Here is a 14,454-nt window from a genome sequence, read left to right on the forward strand (position 1 = left end):
GGCCTCCCAGCTTCTCAGGAGGAAAAATCCTAAGGAAAGTATTTTTCATAAAAGATGTCTGTGACACCCCTCCATTCATACAATTTTGAAATATCTTTCATGCTTGGTAACATTAAGCAGATCAATTCAACCAGAGAGCAAAGAGGGATGAATAACACCTCATAGATAAATTTCTTGTTCAGGTTAATTTCATATCATGGTCAGAACTGGGTAGCAAAAACCCGTTCTCTCAATCTGTCACTTTGCTGTTGTCCCTGTTCTCTGTAGCTCTTTATGGGCTCCCTCACATCCAGGCAGTGATTTCCTTTCCTTTCCAGGTCCTTTTTCAGTCCTCCCTCACTGGCTCTTACCTGACTGACATTCTTTCAGTTGCTGCTTCTGCCCAACAAAATCCAGCCAAGTACCTCAGCCAATTTCCTCATGATTCAAACACATTTTGCCAACACAGTTGATATCTCTGTGCATCCATTGCTGGGCAGCCATGAAGTAGAGGAGCTCCTAATCCTGCCTCCCTTCTGTCCAAGTGCTGACTTGCAGTCAGCCTGGGTGCTGTGGAAGCTGCCTGGGAGAGTGCAGGGGAGACAAATTGTCTGAAAGAACCACTAAAGACAGTTCCTTCAATATGGGATGGTGGTGCATTGACAGGGTGGTGGCAAGGAAGCATATGTTAGGTGTTACTGTTCTGCTCTGTGGTTGGTGTGCTTGTCATCAAGTTCTGTTTTATCTTAACTTTCCTGAGATGCCAGTAGGCAATAATATCCAACTTCTTTGCTGTCACTGCATTCACACCTACACCAACTTCACTGCCACCCTAAACCACCACATTCTCAATTAAAATATGTTTCTGTAAGAGCTCAGTGATTAAAAAAAAAAAGTATCTTCCCTAAAAATGACATATCGTGGCTAATTTCTAACATCAAGTGAAATTTTCATTTTGGTGTGTACATAATCATAAAAAGAAAGCAAAATTCATGTTTGGTCTTGTGTGAATACTTTCTTATCCAAAACTGGTATGGTCTCTCTGATAAGCAGAGAGAGTGCAGGCAATTAAAACAAAATTTATAAATATACTTGCAATTGAAACATGTATTGTCATCACAATCTCATTGATGCATTATGTGTATAAATTGGGGCAAACTCCTTGCTGGCTTGTACTGGGAGTTTTGAGATTTGCAGATGGTGTGAATCACCAGAGACTGCAAGCAGTGTTTTTATAGAACTTCAGTTTTATTAGGTGGAAAACACACACAAGTACACTTCTCTCACCAGGAGAAACATGGCTAGGGCAGAGGCAGAACAAACTTCCTGTAGTGATTTGCAATGTGGATTCACAGGGAAAATTCCCCAAGACAGAAGGTAATGCAATATCCCTTGTCCATTCAATCCCTGGCCTGTTTCTGCAGTAATTATAAAAAATATTGCTAAACATGATGAGCTTTTTCTTTTCCTCATAGGGCTTTGCAAGTCACCAGATAACTTGGTGTTTTGGGTTTTTTTCCTTCAAGTTCCTAAATAAATGTCAGATGGTCCTTATTCTCTGTCTATGAAGCTGTGTACATTAATGTTTACTAATAGATATAAATCTCTCCATTTTGTGAGAACCAGTCTCTAATTTTCATGTTTCCATTTGGAAACATGTTTCCAAATTCTGTTCAGCTTTGTGACCAGGGGCTGGTCATTTTTCTTTGGAGCAGTGTGTTTATTGTGTGCCCTTTGCAGAGACTGGGTTGCTGATGTCCATGCATGTGAATGATTTGTAGTCTTGATTGCCACCCTCCATCAAATTAGATTTGATAGCTGAAAGATAATGAATGCTTTATAAAATACATTCATTGACAGGGGTGAAACGATGTCATTTCTTATGGAGTGCCCTGCCTGGGATCTATTTCATTATCTCAGGGTGAGGTGAGATGAGATGAGTTGCTCAGCCCAGGATGCTGTGAGTGTGGCAGGTTCTGAGGTGAAACAGCCCCTGAGAGTGTCCAGGTGCTGTCCCAGAGCACTCAGCAGCTCTGCTCAGTGGATGTGTGGGAATCAGGATTATTGGATTTGTGGGGTGCCCCGTGGCAAGGAGGAATGATGAATCAGACTCCATGTTCTCAAAAGGCTAATTTATTATTTTATGATACTATATTATATTAAAGAATACAGAAAGGATACTTACAGAAGGCTAAAAAGATAATAATGAAAACTTGTGACTCTTTCCAGAGCCCCGACACAGCTTGGCCCTGATTGGCCAAAGAGTCAAAACAATTCACAGAAAACCAATGAAACAATCACCTGTTGGTAAAGAATCTCCAAACACATTCCAAAGCAGCAAAACACAGGAGAAGCAAATCAGATAATTATTGTTTTCCTTTTCTCTGAGGCTTCTCAGCTTCCCAGGAGCAAAACCCTGGGCAAAGGGATTTTTCAGAGAATGTGACAGTGACACAGGATGAGCTGCATCCAGCTCAAAAGGGAGCAGGCACAAGGCTGTTCCTCTGGCTGTGGTCAGAGCCCTGCAGCTCCCCTGAGAGCACTGTGAAATACTTCATGGAGATAAGTTCTTGGTTATTTGGGATTTGCATGGGAAAATGGCAGCTCCAGCCACTCAACACCCCAGGCCATTAAACTGCCACAGAATGAGAGTTATAATTGAAAGAGGAAGATGTTTCCTAATTAATTATGCAAACTGTGCTGCAGCCCAGCTGTATTTTCAGTAATATAATATAATTTGTTGCACAATTACTCAGTGTGTTGTGAGCAACTGCTAATCTTAAGAAACTACAGTTATACTCAGTTGTGGTTTTAGATTTAGAACAAATCACATTGTTAGATCTAAAAGCAATGAAAAATCCCCAACACATCCCACTCCCAACAACAAAACAGAAGAAAACCATGCTCCCAAAATGCTTTGGGAGTTTCTTTATATTTCTCTAATTCTGAACCTGCCTATGCTTTATCATTTTTCACTGTAACTGAGAAATAGGAAACAGGAATGTGGTTTTTCATAAATTAAAATAGGTATTTTCATGTCATCACTAGACTTCTATTTCTGGAGATTTAACAAAATATAAAAATATTATGGAACATTTTTTAAAAAATAAATTGAGGAGGATTTATTTTTGTCAACCTCCTTCCAGAGAGACACTGAAACTTTCATTGAAGAAACTTTCCTCCAGTCATGTGTGCTTGAAATCAGACCTCAGTCTCTCTAAGGTGTAGCAGGAATGTCTCTTCACATTGTCATATCTTGCAGGCTCATCTCCAAAGGTTTGTCTGTGAGACTGTTTCATTTACACTTACTGGTTCTGTGAAAACTATGTGCTAAAATACCTGTCAGATGTGCTTCAGTGCACTTATGTACAATGCAAGCATAACATAAATTATGTGCCAGCAAATAAAGAGTGGGGTTTGACTACAGAGCTGGGAATGTTGTTTGTGACTGTGTTCACAGGGGTCTCAGGTTGAAGGAAGAGATGAGGATTTGACTTTATGTTTTAGAAGGCTTGATTTATTATTTTATGATATATATTACATTAAAACTATGCTAAAAGAATAGAAGAAAGGATTTCATCAGAAGGCCAGCTAAGAATAGAATAATAAGGAATGATAACAAAAGCTTGTGTCTTGGACAGAGAGTCCGAGCCAGCTGACTGTGATTGGGCATTAATTAAAAACAACTAACATGGGCTAAACAAAGATCTACCTGTTGCATTCCACAGTGGCAGATAATAATTGTTTGCATTTTGTTCTTGAGGCCTCTCAGCTTTTCAGGAGGAAAAATCCTAAGGAAAGGTTTTTTCATAAAAGATGTCTGCGACAGTTGGGGAAGTTAAAAATAATGAGGAAAAGAAAGAAAAATATAAGTAAACATAAATGTGCAGTATATTTGAGGCTGACCTCTTTTCCATCCTTCCCCCTTTCTGTCAGTGCTGATATCCAGCTGCAGAGACACCCAGTTCTATTGTGTCTGACTCGCCTGTTCACGTGTAACCCTCTCAGCAGTTGCTCCAGCTGGAGGATATGAAGACCTGTCCAAGAAATATTAAATATAGAGGTGTCATGAGCCTTATTCTTCACAAATGTACTGCAAGCCCCTCACAGCTTCTCTCAGTTGTTCTTTACCATTGCAGATCTAATTCCTAACTTGGAAAGATACTGCATCCATAGGGAGAAATGCTTCACTTGTAATCGCATTTTATAGTTCCCTCTGTGGTTTATTCTGCCACTTTGACTTGTCATAGTTGAATAAATTGAATTCTGTGGAGTGCTCTTGTAAAATGCCACACTTTGGATTTTTAAATGTGTTTCAGTGGGATGAATGCAGCATTAGAGCAGGATGTGGAATGGTGCTGAAATTCATGGATTGTAGCTCTGGGTTTTATTCTCGAGCCTCTCATCGTATTATTGTGCTTCAAGAACAGGCCATTTTCAGGTTTTCTTCTCCTGCCTTGCATCTCTGTTAAATGAATGTGTTTTGGCTGTGCAGCAGGTCTGTGCTGACACCCAGTTTGTTCCTTTCTGAGCAGCCAGGCTGCAGGCACGCTGCTACACATCAAGGAATGGCTGTTGCACTCATCTGCTAATTACCAGCCCTGCTGCCTTGTACTTCCATCATCTTTTATTAAGAACAGACATTTTAGGCTGTAAAGTGTCTGAAAAGGAATCACTCTTTTAACATCTGTTTATGTGGTGCCTGTCAGGGAGCTTTCCTTCCTTGGGTGAAGCAAGACAAAAGCAGCAGAAAAGGTATTTCTAGAATGTAAACACCAAGTTAAGAATGTGCTTTGAGATCTTTGAATGAAGTGTGCTGAGGATTACTACAGCTGTTTTCTTTCCAAGAAAAGACTCTTCCAAGAAAATGCTAGCTCTTCAATAGGTCTAACTCAAGATCTTCCAAGAAAATGATATCAAACACTATTATTTTTATAGACAAATTGCTGTACTTTAAAAGCACCAGTGCTTACCAGGATGTCTCAATCCATCTGTTAATGGAGGAAACCAAAGGACCTGAGCAAAAGGCATCTCTCCATTAATGAGGTCTGAAGTAAAGTTCTAAAACCTGCCAGAATCTAGGAAGGGCATGTTTGCTCTAGAGTGCTTTGCCTTTTGAGGAGTGTTCTTGTTAATGAATAGCAGCTTAATGGGGAAGCTGATACTAACTCAGAATTAATATCTGAGGTAGATTTATCAACTAATAAAAACAGACTGTTTATGTACTAAACCTGGAACATTATATCAGATGCATCTCTGTGTTTTAGGCAGCTAATGACTTTTTCCATCAAATATGGAGATGTATTCGTTTGTGAAGTAGTTTTCTGTCATGTGGAAATCTGAAAAAAGAAATCTTGCTGATTGAAGGAAGAAATATGGAAAGTAGCAGCACTGAAAAGGCTACAGATATGATTTTGCAGAGTGACAGATTAATGAGTTCTAGGTGTCATACGTAGGAGTATCCCATGTTTTGTTTTAACTACTTACTTCTAAAGGGAGTGTGTCAGGGAAACTATTTTCCCATATTTTCCCTGGAAAGTGAGGAAGGCAGGCAATGCATCTGATTAGTCCCTTAAGGAAAATAAGTGTTTGAAGGAGCATTCATTACAAGACTTGAAAAAATTGTTTTACAGATAATTGCCTTCGATGAGCTTCGGACAGACTTCAAGAACCCCATCGACCAGTGCAACCCAGCCCATGCAGTGAGTACAGCCAGGGGCTGGGGCTGCTCCAGAAACAGGGGGCACCGAGCTCTTGGTGAAGGATGAGTGTGGGAATGAACTGGGAGTCTCTTGTGAAGTCAGCTGTGGTTTGGAAAATTGATTTATTGGGCCAGTCTGAGGAAGCCAGATGGTAATTTTTATGTTAATGGCTTTCCTCTTTGCTGAAGGAGGCAGGAAAGTAATTTGGAAATTCAAAAGCTGAAGAATGTCGTGTGATGCTAATGTTTTCTTTTCCACCTTTTCATTCTGTGGCACAAGTTTTCCTTTTTGAAACACTTTGCTTTCTCTGTGTTTGAGCATGGGATGACCACTTTCTCCCCTACTGCCTGTATCAATGAGTTAAAAACTTGAAAGAATTTGTTAAGAGCTGTGTGCCTGGACCTCTCTGTCCCATGGCAGGCCTCTGGACTCTCCTGTGCTTTAGGAGTAAATGTCATTTTCTGCTGCATCTCCTATAGGCGAGCATTAAATACCTTGGATTGTAAACTCAGTTTTAACTAATGAACCAGAAAGGCAGCCTAGATTTAAGCATATCCAAATTCCTCTGCTAATTAAAGCAGTAATCTAGGGTGATGTAGCTGACTACAGCTGCACGTGCCAGTTCGTACCACCAGAGCTGAGAGCAGAACTTGGCTCCCCATCACCTCACTGGGAAGGACAATGATTCTGAACGGTGCTGAATTTGATCTCTGCAGAGTATCAGCTTGTTGAATTGCCTACAACTGATAACCAGATGCAGTAGCCAATACTTTGCCATTTAACCTTGTTTCACAACTCAGCTGAGGACATGAACTGCTTAAACCACTGATGATTTTAAGCATAAACTTTATAATCCTAGAATATTTTTTTTACTGTTCACTAACACATAAGCAAAGAATGAGAAGAAAAGAAGGAAATTATATTAAGAAATCCTATAGAGGACATCAGTGGATATAATCTGGTTTTGTAATCTGATTTTCAATCCACTTTATCTGTTTTTACTTCCTATCTGAGAACTACACACTGAATTTATATGTACCAAATTCTAGTAAATTGTTAACTTCCTAAAAGTTGAGATGCTCTATGGAGATAATCTCATTTTATTTTAAAATGGTATTGGAATTGGTCTCCACAATAAAAAAAAAAATTACAAGACTCCAAAAAGAGGCATTTTTCATTTTACTCCAAAAAGAGTATTTTTCTGGGGCCTATGAAGTTGCCACTGCCTCTGTGGCTCTCAATGGCTTAAACTTGGGGACAGAAAAGGGAAAAAATCTATTTATTTGGAGACTAGAATTAAATTTGGCACAGCCTTGAGATTGAAAACATTTGAAAAGCAAAAAGCTTAGGGGGAGTTGGCTTCTCACATTGTTATGGTAAATTACCTGTTTAAAAACATTCATTGTTTGGAATATTTTGCCATATCAAAATAAAAATACCGGGTAATTTTCTGAGGACAGCAAACCCACTCTGCCTTTTGCAGAGTAACTAACATTAAGTAGAATCTTTCACAGTAACTCCAGTCAAGGGGCTATGCAGTGAAATTTGGTTTTGCTGGTGAGCTTCTCATCATGAGCCATTGAAAAGAAAGCCTGGCTTTGATTTGTCTTGTTTCTCTGAGTTGAGTTTTCAGAGCATCTTTTGAGTCACAATGCTTAATTACAGTGATTCTCAGTAATTCTGAATGCATCTGTTGTTTAAAGTGGCATTTCTAGGCCATTTCAGATATTTTTCACTAATGTGTATTGTGTTGTGAGTGAGGTGCCCCAATGAAGGAAGATGAATCTAACTCCATGTGCTCAGAAGGCTAATTAATTATTTTATGATACTATGTTATATTAAAGAATACTAAACTATACTAAAGAATACAGAAAGGATACTTACAGAAGGCTAAAAAGATAATAATGAAAACTCATGACTCTGGGGAGAGTCCCAACACAGCTTGGCACTGGTTGGCCACTGAGTCAAAACAACTCACATGAAACCAATGGAACAATCACCTGTGGGTAAACAGTCTCCAAACACATTCCAAAGGAGCAAAACACAAGAGAAGCAAATCAGAAAAATTTGTTTTCCTTTTACTCTGAAGCTTCTCAGCTTCCCAGGAGGAAAATCCCAGGTGAAGGGGTTTTTCAGAAAATATGACAGTAACAAATGTGTTAAATTCTAGTATCACGTGTTCAGGCACCATCTTAGTGACAGAGGATGAGCTGCCATGCAAACTTCATTGTTTTTCCCACTCAGGTTTATCTTGAAGCTAGAGGTCGGGTGTCTGAAAATGCAAGACCAGGTCTCTGTGGTATCAACTGGCACAGCTGGATAGAACCACAAATGATGACTTAGAAGAGTTGCTGAAGGCTAACACAGGCTTGAATCCCCAGCTGATATTGTCACACACAGTAACAAATGAGAAATAACTTACTGGGCCTTAGAAATGGGAAAATCATTGGGTTTGCAAGCAGTGGGTAAGAAGTGAATGCTGTCAATCCAGATTAATAACATGTGCTGCTTCACTGCAGCCATTAATTAAAACATTGACCCCTTGTAATTGTGATATATTGCCTTCATTTGTGACACCAGCTAATCTCCTGCCTTTCCCCCACTTTCTCTTGGCAGAGGGAGAGGCTGAGGAATATCGAGCGGATTTGCTTCCTCCTGCGAAAGGTGAGCGTGAACCAGCCAAGGATTTGTGGAGTTTATGAGAATTAAAGCCATCCTGTGGCAATGTGCATTTATTTTCTCTTTGATCCTCACACTCTGTTGATGGAAAGCTGGATTCAACTGAGAAGTGAATGTCAGGATGACCTTGTAAGGACAGAGCAAGGCAAATTGTAAAAGGTTGAAATAATGGAGGGTGTCTGGATAAAAACTGAACTTCAGAACATCAGCCCATTTATTTTGGAATGAGCTTTTCCAAGGTGGCAAGTCCTTTTACAGTTGCAGCTGGAGGTTCTTTTATAGTCCTATTAAACTGCTGTTACAGTTGTAGTACAGGCTTTAAAAATACCCTTTCTTTTTGAGCACTGGCTTAGTATTTGACATGCTGAACATTTTTATTAGTTACCTCTATAATGTTCAAGGTTTCTGGTTGATGGAAAAGTTGGTAAGAGTATGTATTTCAGCTTGACACAGGTGAGATGCTGAGTGCCTCAGCTTCTGAGACATTTGAAGGAGCTGATAGATTGTGGATTACTTATTTGTGCCTTCAAATATGATTTTAGTAAGCAATCTTTGTTTCTCCTGACTGTGTCCCATTGAAGTAAAAATAATTATGGTTCCAAACTATTTTATTCTGTGTTCAAGTTTCTATACATTTTATTCTGCAGAGTGGTAACAAAGCCATCTAAATCCTGCATTTTTCCTTAAAAAGGTCATCACTGCAGTGGGGACTGCTGAACACAACCTAATCAAGCTAAGACCTAAATTCAGATCAGGTTTTAAGAAAAATCATCCTCAGAGGTTTTGGGAAAGCCAGTGCTGGGGATTATCACTGTGGGCTGATCCAAAGGCACAACTGTGACTCCATGCAGAACCTATGGGCTGCCTTCCTCTGCTCGGTCAGAACCTGAATCCTGTCTGTTTGGCACCCCTGTGAGCATGGGCTGCTGGGAGCCACATCTGAATATTTCCTGAGCCTGGTTATGCCACTTGAGATACAAAAATAAAGGAAAATACTTATTACCAATAGCTTTCCACTTTATCAAACAGGCAGCCAGCCAGTCTCAAGCTGTGCCCCAGTTTCTTGGACATAAAGCAACTGTTGAGTGGTAATGGTTTAATATATGTGAGCCCCATGGGAATGCCTTGCCTGCATCAATGTTTAATTTTTATTGCACATTGGCCTTGTTGTGAACGGCAAAATGGAGCGTTTTGGCTAATTGCAGACTCTGTATTCATAAGGGATTGGCTTGCTTCTGTTTCACTTAAATGGTTTGTTAATTCAGCCTCTTCTTCAAAGTTCTTTGGGGAGACATTTGTTTTAATTGAGAGATTATATGCAAGAAGAGGAGGGTGCAATAACTACAGAGATTTGTAGCCCTCAAATCTGACAACCGCTAAAAATAGCTGTGTTTTATGCAGCAGAGAGGAAAATTGAGGAAAAACAGTAAAGAATTGAGTGCCAGCTATATTGATACAGGAAAATAGCTGTTAGGATTCTTCCAGCAAGTACTAAATATATCTTTCAATATTGTGTGGCTTTAGGGTCTGTTTCTATTTTTATGAAACAACAGCATACCTGTTTTGAAGGAAGTTCTTTTTTAGGGCATTGAAAACAGTGGTATCTTGCTATTTTTGACATTAGAACTTAATGTTTAAGAGCTGATGTAAATTTCTTGTTTAAAAGAGGTTAGAGGCGGGCTATAAAAGTATGTTCAATTTCATTATTCACTGGTTTTAGAAGGGGTCCTTGGGAATTGTTAAATTGTTAAATATGTCATAGAATTCTGACTCCAGCGAGCAAAGACGTTTTTAAGGATGTGTTTTTGGGTTTATATCCAAAACACTTGAGAAGTTTATTGAGAAACTGTGACCAGGTGTGTGATATTTCACCAGACATTATATATACTTATGTAACTTATTTACATTTTCCAAAATAGAATGGAGGATGCAACTTTTCTGCAGCCAGGCATTTTCTGATGTTTGGTTTGGGGAAAATGTTTCTGTATCATTAAAAGAAGCAGGGTTTGTGTGAAGCAGGTATGTATGGTGCTGGCATGTAGACATGCAGGAACACATGGCTCCTTGTTTCTACCGTGCTGTAGCTTTGAATAAAATAAATTTTCTGGTTACTGAAGATATTTTGGTGGAGCTGTTAAAATATGTTCAGTTACTGATGACAGCAATATTATTTAATTGTAATTGCAGTTGTATTTCAAGAAATGTAGCCAACAGATTGATTCCTCATTTTTTTAATTCCTAATTGATACTTACATTAACATTAAGGACAATTAGGAATTTCCTAGATTAAAATACAGTCAAATTCATTAATCAAGCACTGCAATATTATTACTTTACCTTGGAGGAAATTTAAATTAAATTTTGATTAGATTATGCATCATAATTTGGAATTAATTCAATAAATCCTCACTAAGGAGGAGAGTTGATTGAACTTCTTGCTCAGTGAACACATTTCAGATTTCAGTTTGCTCATGCCAGACACTGCTTAACAATTTAAGTAACTTTTCTCCAATTATCAGCATATATTTGTTTTTAAAGCCCATTAAGCTAAAGTAAGAATGATTTCTGAACATCAGAACTGGAACTTAGTGGGGAGGGAGTTGGGGTTGATCAGACTTTTACTCATTTTTCTGATATAGGGCAGCATTTTAGTTAAGTTATGCCTAAAATTCCTAAAACTGTAAGTGTAAGAACATGCTGTACCAGAGCTCAATCCTTTTCCTTGATTTTATTTGGGGTTTTTTGGCTTTTACAAATCCTCAAGGGATGACGGGAAGAGAGTAAATTCAGCAGGAATTCTAACCACGGGCAAGGTGACATTAATCTCAAAGATGTTCCAGATGAACTTGAACTGTCGTGAAGAATACAAACACACAGACAAAAACCCCTGCAGGGACTGGGTTTGAATAACACAACTCAGCCAGTTCAGCACTCCAGTACTAGCAGTAGCATAGTAAATAGTGAATCAGGAGCTGGGGTGTTTAAAACAAAACAAACCTAAAAACCTATTCACCTAACATTTTTGAAGCAAGTTTAAATGTTTTATTTAGGTGGTTGGGCAGTGCCAGTGCTTGGTCTGGTCTTGTGCCTCTGTCACAGAGGTTTCCAGTGGAGCTGGATCTGCTCTGGTAATGGTGGAAATTAATTCAGTATTCAGTAGTTCTGGTGTTTACAAGGTTCAATTCTGGTTTTTACCACTTTGCAGAATTAAAATAAATGTCTATTTTAAATTTATACTTCATTTTATATGTCCTAATACCTGTGGTAGTTATGTTTTACTGTATTTACAGGCTTTGGTAAATAACCAAAACCCACAGGACCTCAAAGAGTTATTGTAGAATTGCCATTCTATTCACTCTGAGACAGTGTAAATAAAATGTAAAACCTAGTGAGTGTAATACAGAATTCCAGACACACACTGTCTGTACAGTTTTGTTTCAGTGCATTTCAACATTTATATATTCTGTAAAAAAGGTTAATATTACTCACATGTGTGCAAGTAACAGCAGTCCAGAGACATCCAGAGCAAATAGGAGCTTGCAGGGTTTTGGGTTAACACCACAGGTTCAGCTGTGGACAGAGCATTCTGAGGATGGAGATAAGGCTTGGTCCTGTGTCTATGCCATGCCTCTTTGTCAGCAGATTCCCAAAATTTGGACAAAACCCCACAATATGTTCAGTGAAACATTACTGAGCTCCTTGGATCAGCTAACAGGGAAATTTAGCTTTTAGTCTTCTCCTTAATAGCAGAAGAGGATTATTTGAGTACAGAGGTTCTTTTCCTTTATAGGTCTCTAAATATTATGTGAAATCAACCTTGTTAAAAAGCTCTATCTTTCCCTTTTTACCCTTATCCAGCTGCCTTTTTTATTTCTCCCATATTTTGGCTGGAGGAGACTGACCAATATGCACTGGAGTAATTGCCATATAAAATAATTTTTTTTACTTGGACCTTGATAGGCTCCAGACCTTCACCTTCCAGTGGCTCCTAGCATTCCCTGCTTGCAGCAGCTCCAGTGGCCACTCTCCTTTGAGGAGTGTCAGGTGTCCCAGTAGCTCATTTCAATTACTGATCACATTCTTTTCTTCTTGATAAATTTGCTAGTTATTGCCAGGATCACTCTCTTTGTTGTTCTACCTCATGGTCACTGACAAGCCTGAGATAATGTGATGGATTTTAAGAGTGTGGATTTTAAGGGTCTGTCTGTTGATTGCTTCATCATGCATTTAGGGATTTATGGATGTGTAGCATTCTTTTACTCAGTCTGCAGGCTGATGGTCATTAGCAGAGCCCTTCTGTAAGCCTATAGCATGGCTCATTAAAATGCTTAATGTGAGCTTATATAAGCAAATTTAGCAAATGTGATGCATAATCACGAGGAATTTTGAAAATGGTGTATAATCATCCATATTGTAAGAAGGAATCACACTTTCTCCCTGGGGCTGAGAAATCTCTGAGTGGAAACTCCAGCAGCAAGACAATTAGTTTGTTGTGAAACTGGGAATAGCAGCAATGGTTTTACCTTGGTGGTGCTATACATTTTTTACAACCTCAATATATATGTTTTAATTCCTCATTAAGTTGGACTTAACAGAAAAAGAAAATGTTGCAGCATAGCCACACTTAGAAGGGTAAGTCTGCAGGGTTAATATATCCCAGGTTTCCTCTTACCTGGTAGTGGACTTGTCTTTGAAGGTTAGGTACTTGTGTTATCTAAGAGGAAAACAGAATTTTCAGTCTAATCATTAGGCATTTTTGAGCTGTAGAAATAGCAGTGATATTCTGCCTTACAGGAGAAAGAGGATGATGTTTCCAGAGTTCTGATAAACTGCTGCTCAAACAAAGATCACAAAAGGCAACAAAAAATGGCAGCGTGTGACATTTTTCCCGTTAGCAGCGATTGTTACAATGATGGAGCACATGAACTTTGTCCACTCTCATTAGAGACCACAGAGTTCATCATTGCTGCTGGCTTCTCTGTACATGTCATGTTTCTTGATGTATCTAATGCTCTCTCTTTTCACACCTCATCAATGTGAGGAAACTGCTGAGTTTTGAGTAATCTTCTGGGCAGCAGGAAAACTGTCAGGAGACCCTTCCCACAGAGTGACTGGGAACATAAACCCCAATCAAGGGACAGTGTGGATATCTTCAGAAGAGTGAATATAAAATTCTGTGGGTAGAAAAAATACTGCAGATACCCAGGTTGTTATTCAATGTCTCCTTGTGACTCAGGGCAACACAGAAGGTTATACCCAGGCAGTTTATAAAACTATTTAAGTAAATACCGTGTATTTAAAAGATTGTTTTTATCATCTCAAATGCCTTAAATTTTTTTCTCCCCAGTCTTTGCACTACAATTTCAGTGGTTCAGAACAGAGTTGAATGCTTTTGATTGGATCACATTAGATAGTTTAGTCAGGATCTGAACTTGCTATTAATTGGCCTGATAAGCAATGTGAATCTGAAACAGATGTTCATTAATCCTTTTTTTGCAGGTTTAAACATATGATCTGTTATTGGGACTACAGTGATATTATAAGTTAACATTATCAGATGAAAACTTCATGTTTTAAAACTGTCTTAAGTCAAAATGGTAGTTTTAGGCTGTTACACATTTGCCTTTCTGGAAGAAAATATAATACAACTCTGCTTTTGTTGTCTTTAGGTGGATGTTCTGTTGTCTTACATTTTGCCACTTTTTGAATTTTGCATTCTGTTCTCGTAGTTGGATACTTTGATCTTTTAAAGGTTGTGTTGAGAGATGACTTTCAGCAAGACTTGGCTCTCCTTTTCAATAATGTTTGTGTTGGTGTTTGTGTTACAGCAGTGCTTTTGCTCTCAGGTAATGCCTGGTTGTGCCAGATGCTACCAAAACCACATGGTAATAAATATGAAGAACATTTGTTTTCACTCACCAGACATGTACACAACAGGAAAGGAAGGGTTGCACAGTTGTTCTGATGATAGAAATTTTGTTTTTGCAGATCTGCTTGGTTTTCTTGCTTGCAGGCAGAGCTTGAATCTTTTATTTTTGACCAAAGGTAAAAGTTTCCTTGCTGTTTTTGAGAGGTCTGATGATTTGTGGGTTCA

General features: G+C 38.8%; 1 protein-coding gene across 1 annotated transcript in view; it reads left to right on the forward strand.

Moving 5' to 3' along the window:
* Positions 1 to 14,454, forward strand: part of CNIH3 (cornichon family AMPA receptor auxiliary protein 3) — a 53,973-nt gene that overhangs the window by 16,327 nt on the left and 23,192 nt on the right. The window contains exons 2-3 of the mRNA XM_063152563.1: positions 5,613 to 5,681; positions 8,298 to 8,345. Coding sequence (XP_063008633.1) covers positions 5,613 to 5,681; positions 8,298 to 8,345 — 117 coding nt within the window. The remainder of the gene's footprint in view (positions 1 to 5,612; positions 5,682 to 8,297; positions 8,346 to 14,454) is intronic.

Source organism: Melospiza melodia, chromosome 3 (assembly GCF_035770615.1).
Source record: "Melospiza melodia melodia isolate bMelMel2 chromosome 3, bMelMel2.pri, whole genome shotgun sequence".
Taxonomy (NCBI): Eukaryota; Metazoa; Chordata; class Aves; order Passeriformes; family Passerellidae; genus Melospiza; species Melospiza melodia.